At 38.7% G+C, this 14546-nt stretch overlaps 1 protein-coding gene across 10 annotated transcripts in view; it reads left to right on the forward strand.

Moving 5' to 3' along the window:
* Positions 1-14546, forward strand: part of NFIB (nuclear factor I B) — a 242020-nt gene that overhangs the window by 14339 nt on the left and 213135 nt on the right. For all 10 annotated transcript variants that reach the window (XM_041760894.1, XM_041760893.1, XM_041760895.1 and 7 more), the window contains exon 2: positions 822-1353. In XM_041760894.1, coding sequence (XP_041616828.1) covers positions 822-1353 — 532 coding nt within the window. The remainder of the gene's footprint in view (positions 1-821; positions 1354-14546) is intronic.

The raw sequence follows: 14546 nt of genomic DNA on the forward strand, positions 1-14546 counted from the left end.
GTGTGTGTGTGTGTGTGTCTTGGAGGCTAGTGTTGGTGGTGCAGGGAGAGAACGCACTGCTCAAAGTATGGAAACCTTCTGTTCAGGACACTGATACGACAAGCTGTGTCCTTTGCCCACTTTCCCTCACTGTATACCGGTTTCTCTAGTTACCACTCTTGGAATGGTGCTGTTTCAGTGTTGGAATGTTGGACGTTTGATAAGAAAATGGATCAAGTTTAATGGCGCATGCTCTTTGTGCCACCAGCAGCCTCTTGCTGAGAGCATGCTCCAAAAGCGGGAACTGTGTGGCATTGCACTGAGCATCTATATGCTTTGTGTTTCTGTGCCACAGAGAAGAGAAATGAACTGTGGCATCGCTCCTGCCTTCTGAACAGCTCTGCTCCGATTAAAAAAAAAAAAATCTCACTGTGTTCTTTGTAAAATGGTACTGCTTAGTGTTAGTTGGTCAATCAAATATTTAAATATTAAATTAGATGCCAAGCACCTTGGTTACTTACATTTTAAAGAATGTAGGATGCACGGTGGGAATGAGGGGGATGGGGCCAGAGTAGAAATACAAATATAAATCTTATTGTCTTTTGAAGAGGCAGTATCAACCTGTAAATTTTGGTGGAAAAAGGGACTGCTTGGCATACTTTATTTTCTTCTTCAACTGCTATTTTGATCATTTTAAATAAGAAAAGAATGTTGTTTTTGTGCATAACTTTTTGTAGGGAATTGGGAAGGGATTATAGTTTTATTTATTTATTTTTTTTTGAGCCTTTAAAACTAAGCTGACTGTGTATATCTCCTTCCTCCCCCCTCTTCATCTTCCACAGGATGAATTTCACCCATTCATCGAGGCACTACTTCCACACGTCCGTGCAATCGCCTACACTTGGTTCAACCTGCAGGCTCGGAAACGCAAGTACTTTAAAAAGCACGAGAAGCGAATGTCAAAGGATGAAGAAAGAGCAGTCAAAGATGAGCTTCTCAGCGAAAAGCCTGAAATCAAACAGAAGTGGGCATCCAGGCTCCTGGCCAAACTGCGCAAAGACATCCGCCAGGAGTACCGAGAGGACTTTGTGCTCACCGTGACTGGCAAGAAGCACCCGTGCTGTGTCTTATCCAATCCCGACCAGAAGGGTAAGATTAGGAGAATCGACTGCCTGCGACAGGCAGACAAAGTCTGGCGTCTGGATCTAGTCATGGTGATCCTGTTCAAAGGCATCCCCTTGGAAAGTACCGATGGAGAGCGGCTCATGAAATCCCCACATTGCACAAACCCAGCACTTTGTGTCCAGCCACATCATATCACAGTATCAGTTAAGGAGCTTGATTTGTTTTTGGCATACTACGTGCAGGAGCAAGGTAGGAGCAGATTGTTCTTTCTTCTGGTACGGCAAACACTGCCCACAAACCCCTTATACGGAGTATCTGGCTTGGGTTGGATGGTCCTCGAGGCCCCTAGATCTCCTTCACCCACTCTGGGTAGAGTGGCCGGCCCTCTTCTCCTCCCATGTCCACTGCCATGTGCCAGCCATGGACATAGACATGGAGCTTTCATACTCAGATAGGCATGGGTATTTTGCAAAAGACCACAAAGAGATGCGTTTTCAAATGTCTTTGAAATAATATACCTTTTCAAAGACACAGAATGGTCTGCAAAGTACAGTTTATTACAATTCACTTCTTTGTCCTTGGCTACATTCCTTGCATCTACTCATCTTTTCTCAATTTGAAAATGTAACTTTATTTATGCAGAGTCAGATCGCTTTTTAATAATCTATGTATTGGCCTCTTAACTAACAGGGTAGATGAACTTTGTTCACGCATCTAGTCCTGTTGCACTGAAAAAAGACCTAACGTTTCCTATTACAAAATGCTCGAGATAGCCAGTATCAGAAAGCGTATCTTACGGAGACCCAGATTTATTTAATTTAAATATTTCTATCAACACCTACCTTTGATTGTGTAATATTCGCCATAGATGACATGGATTACAGTTCTTGTTTAAATAATTTATGTTATAATATTTTTCCAGCGTGACTTGGGAATACTTAATATCATTAGTTTACTTGAATGTGAATTCATAAAACTTACTGAGGACAAAAGTTGCAGCTCTTCTTACAGAACGAAAGTGGACTGGTTACACTGGTTTAAAATAAATCTCAAAAAGAATGCAGAAACCACATACCATACCTATTAAAAAATACTTGATAAAGACAGTCGTATAAATGTTGCCTGGATGAGTCAAAAATAGGGGATACTTTTGCTGAGTATTTTTTGAGTTCATGAAATATGTTTCTTTATTATTATTTTATATTTTCCATTAAGTAAGTGAGAATTTCTTTTTTTCAAATAAATGTGTCAAGATGTAGATTCCCACGTATTAGCAATAGTCCGTATTAAAACATCATTTTAAAAAGCAGCATACCAAAAGTGGACTGAAGTTTGATCCGCCACAGATGGTGGGGTCATTTCCTAACTTGGCCTGGTGGTAGGGAAATGGCCTGCAGATAGTCAGGTGGCAGACGGGTTATCTGATGTTTATTATATAAATGCGGGATTCAGTAAATTGGTATGAACTTTATTATCACCCAGAAAAAATAAAATCTCAAAATTATTCTTTTGACCAGATATATCTAGGTACTTGTTATGTGCCTTTTGTCTTTATAATTTCTTGATACACTTTTAGAGATATGCTTAAATGTCATTTAAACCTTTTTAGTTTGATTTTAAATAAGATGCTGGACATGATATATTTGAAACTATTACTTTTTTTTTTTGAAACATTGCATTTGCCATAACCATGCATTTAAGAATTCAAGTCCAAGTAATTATGCTTTAGGGAAAAATATTTTTTCACCCTGTGTGTCCTAAAATAAAGGCTCATTAACACATGACACTTAATTTGATTGACAGCTGTCTAGGAGGTGACATCCTAAGGTGGGCTGTATATATGTGTTGGATTGATTGTGAATGTGTTGCAAGTGTGTTGTGAAAGTCAAGGCTGGAAGTAAAGTTTTAAAAAGTGGGTCATGCAACTTTTTTAGTGCAGGGAGGCAAGATTTGCAACCACTTCACTGCTGCTCACATTTTAACTAGCTTGAAGGCTAGCCCTTGAGGTGTGCAAGCATGTACATTCACTCCCAGGGCAGGCAGCCAACTCTCTTGGTTGATGAACTGACAATAAAGAACATATCCTTTGGATTTGTGGAGATAGATTGAAGAAAGAAAAATGCATTAATGCCTTCTGCATCCCACCATTGGCCATGATAATCATGAAGCAACTCCTGGAGACCATGTTTTCAGATAAAACATTGATTTTGTCGTTGTTTTGAGTCTCTATCATAAAAAGCTTTCATTGTTTTATCCTGTACATCTAAGTTGTATCCTCTCCTTCCTGCCCGTGCATCATCTCTTCTTAACATCTGTTGGCTCTTTCTTTGAATAAGTCATATCAGGATGCTTTTGTGTTTTCCTTTTTTCAAAATTTCTATCTTTTTTTTTTTTATTGGTCAAATGTAGGTTAATTATGTTGTTTTGCAGTGCAATTGATTGGAGAAGACATTTACAAAGATAAGTCTGTAGTCAATCAAAGTGCTGCCTATTTCCCATCAAGACTTTATTTCTCCTCTAAGTACATGAAAACCCACTTAAGTCGGTTTTATAAATCAGGCAAAGAAGTATGAAGAAAAGCATGAAAGAAAAATAAGAAGTGAAAACTGTAATGTTTACAACAGAATGAGCAACAAAATTACCTTTCCCCCCCTTTTTTCTCTGTCTCCCCACTTCTAAACGACTGGGAGGAAAACATGAGAAAGAACAGAGAGAATGCCAAAGATGGTTGCCACTGGCACCAGGATTGGCATCAGACCCTCTTTGTTTAGCTCAGGATGCCTGTGATTTGTTAGTTGGCATCCGCATTGCAGTGTGGAGTGATGTTACAATATATTGACAATTTCCAGATCTAGAAATGTCAATAGTCCTCTTGGTTATTTATACAAGATCACAAACTGCATCTCTTCTGGAGGATGAAATAAAGACCAACATATAATAAAGTTCCATTGTTGGCCAACTTCCTATGCTTTTCTTTTTCCCTTTTTCCCTTTTGGTTCAACCCACACTTCTTCTTCTTTTTTTTTTTTTTTTTTTCCTTCATGCCCAGCAGCCTCATCTTTTTTTGAAATGTGGAAAGAGTTACTAGAGCTTTGACACAAGCTCTAGTTCTACATCTGCATCTGATATGGTTTGGGGAAAAATTTATGCATTTTGAAATCACTTTTGATATATAGTTCATTAGACCTTTGCATCACATGGCCACAAGGCAGTATTTTCTTTAAAGCTAAATCTCTTTGTTATTCAGCTTCTTCTGTGCATATAGCCCGATTGACCGCAATTTAGTCCATTTTTTTCTATTTCTCCACATTATAAAGGGTCATGTTCAATACAGTCATTTATAAAATTATATAAGCCCCCCACTTTACCTCAGATATACACATCATGTGGGAGTAACTGCGTTTAAATCCATAAAATCATTTGACGTTACTGATTCAGAGGGCTGCGCTTCGGTGTTCCGTTGCTACAAGAACCGCCATTTTGTTTGTGAAGTGCCAGGCGAGGGGGAAAAAAAAGGCAGACACTGTGCTTGATGCCAATAATGGTTGCCAGTGGCACCGAGGTTGGCATCAGACCCTCTTTGTCTAGTTGCTGAATGCCTTTGATTCGTTGGTTGGCATCCGCATTGCAGTGGGCACACTGGAAAGTTTTTGACAATCCCTGAATGAAAGCTGCTTGCTTGTTTGCTGCAGCAAACCTTAGCTAATATAAAACCCTTCCTTTTTATTTTTTAGGTGGTTTTTTTTTTTTTTTAAGGCTGTGTTAGATTAGAGGGAAAAAAAAATAGCTCTAAAGTGGCCTCCATTTTCCCAAAGATGTTAAAGATGTCCAATGATTCTTGGGCAGGTGGTACCTATTCCCCATATTGTCTTTGTTATTGCATTTAGGAAAGCAAAGCAAAACAAAACAAAACAAAAACCAGGCACGCCTTGCACAGGACACCTTCCTGGGACATAAGTGTGCTGTAGGATGCCGGGTGTGCAGTGAGGGTGTGGAGGACTGGCTGAATGTAGGGATATATAATGCATTCATTATGACTGACTCTGGTTTGCAGTCACATCACTGCTTATTTTTTTATGCCATTTGTCGTTAACTCGGTTTCCACCCTTCCATATTTTACAGTAACATGTTGAAAAGATCTAACTTATCTTTCTAGTTAGTAATGTGGAACAGGGTAAATGTTAAAAACAAAAACAAAAACAAAAACAAAAACAAGCAAACCTTCATGAGGAAACCTATGTGTTCAGGTCTGATACAAATCCTTCGTTCCTGAATTCCTCACTTATGCATCAGAATGTTGCCGGCTTCTCAGTGCACCGTTCTGCACACCAGGAAAACCAGCCAAAAGGCTAAAATAATTTTGGTTGACGTTTCCTAGATAGCTAGCATTAATATTGCTTTCCGGTTAACCACCATTATCTCGTTAATTAATAAGAAGGATTAGCAGTCCTACCCAAAGGGCTGCAGAGAAGGAAGTCTGGCCTATGGGAGGCCTTGAGTCCAGGCTGTGTCCTGTCTGAACAGGGGGTGGGGGTGGGGGTGGGGGATGGAGGGGGGACTGGGCTTTCTCTGAGGCAGGGAAGGGTTTTGAAGACAAAGCTCAAAACACACAAGAAGTTTAAAGATCTCAAGAGATAGTAACTGTTGTCCTGAACTGAACAGATTAGAGTTTAAACTAAGTCAGCCTAACTGATTTTTGGCCCGTACTTTGCACTCCTATTAAACATGTTTCGGATACTGAAGAGAGTCCAGGAACCTCTCATGGCTCATGGCTCTCCTCAAGGAGGAGTTTCCTGTAGCCTTGGGGAACCCTTAAAGTCATGATCCACTGCTGGATGGCAACTTTCGTTATTTTATTGTTAAGTGTTATGATAATTGAAGTACATTTTGACGTTGTGAAAAATGTGACTTGTTTACAGGGGAGGCTGTAATCGTTGTTACTGTTTTTGAAATAAAATCCTTCCCGGTTGTCACATATCATTAGCGAGGAAGCAAATGCTAAGAATTATTTTCCTCCCTCAGTTACTGACTTTTAGAATCCTTTTGGGTAACCATTATTTCTTTATGAAAAGCGTATGTCGATAATTGTTTGCAAGTTGACAGCGGATTTTAACATTTTAATAAATTTCACTTCATTTGCAGGTATCTCCCATTTTGGGGAAAAACTAAGATTTCGTAATTTGTTAAAATGAGGCTGCTCTTTAGGGTGATCTGGTGTGCTGGCACTGTGAAGGGCTCAGAGAGCATAAAGTTTGTGTGCACGTTTGATTTAGGGGAACACTGTTAAGTTTTCCCATCTAGCATCCTGTCCTTGACTGAACTCATGAACTCCAGTGCACATTTGTTTGCATTCTGGCTCACACACAATTCACCAGATAAAGAATAGCTCTTACTGGCATGTCTTGTTCCTAGGCTTAATGAGACCTTTGTGGGAACATATATTGTAAGATAAGATACTTAGCCATTTTCTCACTGATAAGAAGAAAACAGAGTCTAGGGGGCCAGAAGCTCACCCTCTCTGCCATGATGTCCCTGCCATTAAGATAGCTCTGCCAGACAATTCAAGAGTTAAACGCAGAGGCCCCAGTTGCCAGCTGGGGAAGCTTGGCATCTGTGTTCTGATATGGCAAACTAAGCTCTTGCATTGCTGTTAATATGATTTCACTTTTCAAAGGGAAAGTGGAGAGAGACAGAGAGGGAATGAGACAGAGAGAGAGAGAGAGAGAGAGAGAGAAGGGAGAGGCTTGTTTGTTACATCAATTATGATTCCAAACATTAAAAAAAATATATAGTGACCCACTCTCTTGGGGCAGCACAGTTGGAAAAATATCCTACTGACAGCATTAGGCATCCCTTCCACCTTCTACCCTCCTCCCCACTCTCCATACACAGCAGTCCACATTTTATAATAAAAAATATTCACCTAGATGATGGGTTTGGATTTGCAAATTTAGTGCACTATGCCTCTTGTGGGGTACAGTGACTCCGTGTGTAAAAGAATGAAAATGCTGTTCATTATTCAGGAATAATGGAAGTTTTTGAGGAACTATGGACTGCAGAGACAGGAGATGGTGGTTGGGTTTCCCAAAGGTGACTCTTTGACAGACTCAGCATGGGCCTGGGAGCTGGGCAGGGCCACTTAGGGAGGCCATCTATGGCCACAGCCTAAGTTCTTTAAAGTTGCTATTTCCCAAAGTGGTACATAGGGAGTATTTCCACGCATGGAGGTAACAGAGAGTGGGTAGGATCTCTTCTTTGCTTAGTTGTTTTTCCGTAAATTTGGAAATTAGGAGGGGATCGCTAAGAGGAAATTCAAGTTTTAATCCTCCCTTAACTTTTTCCTTTCAAATTTGGCATTACTACTTGAAACAATCCAAGATATCAGACTTAGTAAAGCCTTTCTCCTAATATACGTTCATTATGCTTGATTGAACTGAAAAGCCAGGCCAGTGGGCTTAAAAAAAAAACCCTGTAAGGACACTGTTTGGCCCTTCACATCTCTGCTGACCTGTTAGGATTTCAGCACCTGACGAGGCAGGGACCGACCCAATGCAAGGCTGAGTCAGAATTCTCTGGAATTCTTAAAAGTTGAGATAAGTAAGTTTTCACTTCTGGCATCCCAGTGGCTCGTATGATAACTGACTTTATAATTAAAGGAATAATTATTGCTTTGTTGGAAGTGTAGGGTTACAGAGAGTGGAAATAGCATAGGAAAAACTTTCTGAGACGGGAGATCATTAAATATCTAAAATGATGGGGGCACAGTCTGGGGGGATCCCTTACCATGCAACTCGCTTTTGGGGTAGAAATTTCTCTTCAGCCTGGGAAAGAATAGCATTTTCTAGTTGGAAGTTGAAAGCAGAACTTGAGACACTTGAGGCGTTTTTGTTCTGTGCTGTGGCAGAGCCAGTGATTAACCAACGTAATGTTCAGAGCAAAGTTTTCCAACTTTTTTCCCTCCATCCTTGTGGAGGAGGAATAATTTTAGAAATCTCAAGGACTAGTGGTTATGCGATGGGAAGCCGGAGTGATTACAACAGCGTGCCTCAGCGCCAAGCATAGCAAGAGGGGAGCTTCCTCTGAATCATGTGCGCTTTTCTGTGGCAACGTGGTATGTCATCTCATTTTAAAGAACATTCTTGGGTCCTTGAACTCTAATTACGCGATGTGGTTAATTTAACTGAATTCAGTTGTGAGGATTTGGCATAGAGGATAAATCATCAGACTGCAGAGAACTTGTGAAAACGAAGTGCGTGTAGTGAGGAGTGAGTCCGTGGGATTAGCTTGTATTAGACTGAACGGTACAGGATGTGAGGCTAATGGGACTTGAATGGCTGGGCTTTGGGTTGTTATATTATTCAGAAAATTGGAAGAAATGGCTAGCAATTAACCAATGAGGTGGAAAGACCTTGAGGCTGAATTGAAGGCCACACATTGCAAAAAAAAAAAAAAAATCCCTAAAATGTACATCAGCAATGTTCTGAGATAGGAATGCAAGCTCTTCTTGTGCATAAATATATTGTTTATAATAAAACACTTAGAAACACACATTCTCTCTTTTATGATGATAGTTTAAACAGGACAGCATTGATGAATCACAGACAAATTAAAGAACTCTGAATAAGGACTATATAATTGAAAATATGGGGTGATGGATGAAGTAATTTTACTAGCTGAGAGTTGCCTGGAGGTTGTATATTTTCGGAATCCCATTTTAAGGCAGTTCAGAGCATGTAGTAAGTTATGGATGAAGCACAAATCATTTGAAAATGGGATTTGTTTAAACAAGTGCAAAAAAGAAAGAAAGAATTGCCCTTGAAAAAATTCTTTATTCTGAGTATATGTAGTTTAAAATTTCTGGTTAGCTCTAACTCTGTTTCTCAAAATAGAAGACCCTAATAAATGGTATTCAATTAAATTTTAAAATACACACATCTCCCACAAAACAACACAGAAGCATTTAACAAGCGTCAGTTAATATTCAGTGACCCTAATATATATTCTGATACTGAGTGAAGCTGAAGATTCCTTTAAAAACTTGATTTTTCAAAACTCCCATTGAAAAAAAATACATGGAAAAATGCATCACTGTTAACAGGGAATGGCAGAGCTTAGGACAAAAATCTAATCATGAGCACAGATGTTAAGAAAGTTATTTGAAGTGGGGTGTATTCTGTAACTCTTGTGAGTAGGGGATTACCTTTATGCCTATGTTAATAACACTAGTATGTCAATATGAAGTCTATACCCCTCTATTAGTGAAATCTAAAGTGTGAAAAATGTGCCTGCTTAGGACAACTTGTATTTTATTATTCTGACATCTGCAGTTTCTGGATGGATTACCTTAAATTTGCTATGCTATGTTAAAAGCCTTGTTTTATGAGGTCGGTCTCAGCTTCTGGCCTTGGTGTCAGGAACCCTGCTACGTGATGCAACTTGCCTTGTTAGGTTTAATTGACCAAAGCTGATGTGTTAAAACAATTCATTTGTGCTGTAACTTATGCCCTGGCTAAGTTGCTACCTGAATCCTTTGACCTTGACTTGTCTGGGTCACGAAATGGCTGCAAGCTGTTTGACCTTTCTATTGTGCAGTAATGTCACTGTTTCCTCTTATTCTTTTATGGTAATAGCTGACAAAAAGCCCCAGCCCTGACTTTACACCCCAGTGGATTCAAGGCGTCCCTCTGCAGTAGCTATGTCTTCTGTTTGACATGGTCTGGCTGTAGAAGTGACTTTCTTTTGTTTGCTGACAGTGATGGGGACAAATTTGCAGCCCTCCTTGCTACAAGAGGTGGGGGATAGTATTCTGGCATTTGGAGGGATTTGAATTCCTTCTGCTTAGATTTTCAGTTTCCGTGTTTTATGATGATGCATATCACAATTTCCTTTTCCCCACTCTTCTGAGGTCGACTTTTCAGCTTTTTATATTTATGATTTCCTCAATAATTGCTTTTCAACATTTTCAGCTGTTACAATAAAAATATTTTATTGTCATTACATAGGGTAAAAGCGATAAATTTAGTTATGCTTTTGGTTACCAATATGTAAGTCCTAAAACAACTGACATTTAAACTTCACTCTATAAATCTTTGCCCAGTTTTGGAAAAAGCCTTGTACTAACCATGTAGGACAAGACAAAATTTAAGAAAAAATCAGTCATGTTGTAACTTTATGTATTCCACCTTACACGTCAGTTTATAGTTTTAGAGGAAGCCTATTCTTTGTGACTTAAATAGCTAAGTCCCAATATATAGTAGTGAACCTTTAGTAGATTTGAAGTTTTTATTTCTGTGGGGACTTTTGCCAGCATATGAAATTAAATATTTATTTTAATGAATACAAAAATTGTTTTTCTATTCTTTATGAAGACCCATATGCAAAAATGGAGTTTTACCTCTGTTCTCTTCTGAAGCAGTGAAATAGTTTTATTTTTAAAATATTGGAAATGCCTTCTAAAATGTTAAAACACAGATATTTTTATCCTACCAAATTTTTCTTTGCCAAATATGACATTGTAGTTCATGATTTTTCCTATATTTGCCAGATTAAATATTTAAAATCCAAGCTGTTACATTTTATTTTTAAATTATTAGTGGAAAAAAGGAAGTTTAAGTTAGAATGTGCATTTCCTTACTTGTATGCCGCATACTGTTTATACATGTGTGTGGATACACTGACAGATGAGAGACAATGTGGCACAGGCACTAGAACCTTGGGAGAAAAGCACTAGATTTTTCTATTCCCATTTTAAAAAATATCTAAAAATGGCAGGTGAGAGTATTTTACTTTACTTCTCTTTTTTTTTGGCGGGGGGGGGGCTGTTTTTTTAAACTACCCCCCCCCCCAATGTTCACAAGATCAAGGAATTTAAATGCCTCTCAGCATTAATTGTGTTGGTAATCCAGCATCCCAGGGGTTCAAGAAAGAGAGTATGAAATACACTGAATCTGATTTTACGAAAGAGCCTTAGTTTCTTTCTCTCTGTTCTATAAAAACCAGTCTAGACTCAAAGACACGCATCTCTCTTGACTTTGTGCTCACTCGTTGGCTCCCTCAGTGGTAGAGCCAACGTAGAGTGGGGTTTGGATGTGGTTAGAGGGCTAATGGGACAGATGCAGTGGGACTGTGGTTGGAAAACAGCGACCAGCCCCTGAGAATTTCAAAAATGTCTATTACTTCTTCTTGAAGACAACCTCAGTTCCTCCACTGAAAGAATTTAGAGCAATCTCTCGGGTTCAAAGAGGTTATGTTCCTGGACCATAGGTAATTGGTGGATGTTGCTGCGCGTGTGTGTGCGTGGGTGCGTGTGCGTGCTTGGGAGTACGCTCCAGAGAGTTGAAGAGGAAAAGTGAAGTTGGAAAAAAAAGAAAAAAGAGAAAGGTAGGGCTTAGATCTTGCAGGAACTACTTAAGGATGGTTTCTTCATAGATTGGAGAGCAAATATAATGAAATTTAAAATGCTATGCCAGCCTTTGAATTTGGGGTTGCTTTTGGAGTTGAACACAGCTCCCTTCTTCTGGCCGTTTTAGATTTTTTCCAACATAGAAAGTAAGCGCACACATCTGACATTTAGGGATTTGCTCTTGGTTCTACCCTTTATCAGCTTTGTGACCTTGGTCAAGCCAGTTCAGCTCCATGTGCTTTGGTTTTTCTGTTTTGTAAAATGGGGATTAAAATGTCTACTTTACAAGACTGTTTTGGGATTAAATGAAATAATTCATGTAAGCAAAAGCAGTAGTGTTATAAATAGCCATTATTACTCGTTATAAAGGAACATAGCATAAAGATAAATGCAGAGGAGCGAGGCTGATGTTGGAGAGGAGTGATTGGAGGTTGAAGGAAGAGGTCATAATTAGTTTTTACATATCAGGTGATGAGACATTCCCAAGAGAAAATTGAAGTCTCTGATGACAGTGATGCGAATAGATATTTGTTGGTAAAACCTCTGAATGTAGGCAGAGGAAGTTAGCTAGTTGTATATGGTTTTAAAATCTACTTAAGTTAGGATCACTGTACAGTTTAGCAGTCCTTTATACCAGATTTGCCAGAGAAGTAACTTCTTGATCAAACTAGGAATATTTCAAAGGAAGGACTAAAATAATTTTATTAGCAGCTCTCTGAATAAATAACTCAACTTTGATATCAAATGAAGGGTGTCCTAGCAAGACTTGTAATTCATTGCATTCCAGTAAAAGCCTAAGACTTTTATTTACCAAAAAATTAAATTGCCAACATTTGGGAGAACTACACTTAAGTTTTAAATTTGGTTGGACAGACGTGATGATATGTGGCTAGACTGGATTGTTCTTGTCGAAGAACATGCTGCTGGTTTTTAGACTCTAAATCTGACAGTGTGTTGTTCAGAAATGACCCCAAGTTGAGTCAAAACTCAAAACGTTTAATTAGTTCCATGAATTGTTTTGACTTTATTACCATCTAGTGCCTCTCCTTTAAGTCAGTCTTCCCCGTTTATCCTTTTTATGGTGTTAAGAAAATTAAATGATCTCCAGAGGAAAAAAGTTCCTATTTCTTACTTAAAGTGATTTCACTTTTACTAAGAACAACACTGAGCCAACTGAGAGGGGGTTCAAACATTCCCTTCTTCTCATGCTAGATTTGGGATCAGTGTTTGACTTTAGTGGCTCTGGGTGGCTGGATCCTTGTGGTCCTGAAGCCACTTTTGTGGGCCAGATCTGCAGGGAGCTCCTCACGGTCCTTGTTGTCCATGGCCGGAGGCTTGCTCCTCTCCCTCGCTCTGCAGAGTGGGTTTGGAAAGTGGAGAGATTCACCATACCCACAGTCTCTACCAGAGAAGTGCTTAAGCTCACATGTCACATTAGTGCTGTACAAAAAAAAGAAAATTCTTACTTGAAGCATTCTATGATGATGATACCTGGGAGTTCTAGCCAGGAGTTAGTAGGAAAAGCTGTCTCACTGTTTGTTCATCAGTTAAAGGATAACTGGGACATGCAGCAAGCAGAATCAGAACATTGATTAGCTTGTTTGGATTCTGGCACATAATTTTAAATAATCGGTGTCATGTGTTTTCTTTTTGAGAACATACCTGGTATTTAGTTGCTATTCTTCTGTTTGTGGGATACACGAAAATAAAAAAAAAAAAACATATATTTTAGTACATGAAGCAAATTCTATCCAAAATTTTTCAACGTATGTAAAATGGATTGTTGTTGATGGCAGAAGGATTTGGTATTTTATCTTTCTAAGGCCTTGGAAAAGCTTTGTTTGCACTTAGGATTTAAAGTTGGTGTAGACCTAAAATAGGAAGGCATGTATGGTTCGTGCTTCTTAAATACTGGTTGCCTTTCATAGCCTCCTGGAGATGCTAACGTATTTCTTTAAATTTTCTGATGGTAAAGTATTAATATTTTTGGATAAGACTTAGGGTTATCATGTAACAATATCTGTTCTATTTACAGTCTCCAAATAAGGGAAAAGCTGCTTATAGTAATATGAGGATCACTGGTCTTACAATAATTAAATAGACTTGTTATACTACATTAATCCCTTTTGGAACATTTGGAATGACTTCTTAGTACTAACAAACATAGCATTAGGGCCTAAAATTAATCTGCTTTTGGTATCCAACATTTTATAATATAAAACATGTGTATAGAGAAACATATTTCGGGTTTAAGATGAGTTCATGGGAGGACAAAATGAAATTATAATAGGGTTTGATTCCAAGTACTGATAAAATATGGAATTCATTTACAATCAGGATAGGTAGACAAATTGTTTTTGGTAAGTTTTTGTGTTTTGGTGAATACAATGTGTGGGCTTTCAGAATCACTTTCCGCTTGAGATCCAAGTTTTGTACATGACACACGAGGTATATGCAGTATGAAATGGGAACATTTCGATCCACTATCCAAGAGGTTGAGTTTAACACCTTGTGAGCCGTTTTTTTCTTGGTACTTGCATTGATATGGCTACTTACTGATCCCAAAGAAAATGAAATGGACTCAATTTTAAAGTCTGGTCCAGTCTTATTCTGTGTTTCGTAGAAATGGTTTAAGTTAACAGCAGACTCTGCTTTCACACAGCATTATTACAGATTCATTGAAGGGACTTCTGAGATAGGGTTATGTTACATCTTCTGTTGTAGAAGCCCCACGAGGCATAATTTCCTCCTCAGTGTGGGCTATTTTATTGTTGAGTTTGTCACACCAAGGATGTGAATTCAGCCTTGGGTGTACCAGTTCCAGGGGAAATATTTAGTGAAGGATGAAGGGTTAGTTCACTTCTAGGACAAATTGTGTGCGACTGTACAGAGAAACTATGGAAGTACTGAATGTATTGAGTGGTTTGCAACCATATTAGACCATGTGCCTGGGACCAGCGAACACATTGTCAGGGAAAAACATGATGTAGCAACAATATTAGATCATGCAAATGAGACTACTGAATAGTAATAGTTATGG

This window comes from Vulpes lagopus, chromosome 7, assembly GCF_018345385.1.
Source record: "Vulpes lagopus strain Blue_001 chromosome 7, ASM1834538v1, whole genome shotgun sequence".
Classification (NCBI taxonomy): Eukaryota; Metazoa; Chordata; class Mammalia; order Carnivora; family Canidae; genus Vulpes; species Vulpes lagopus.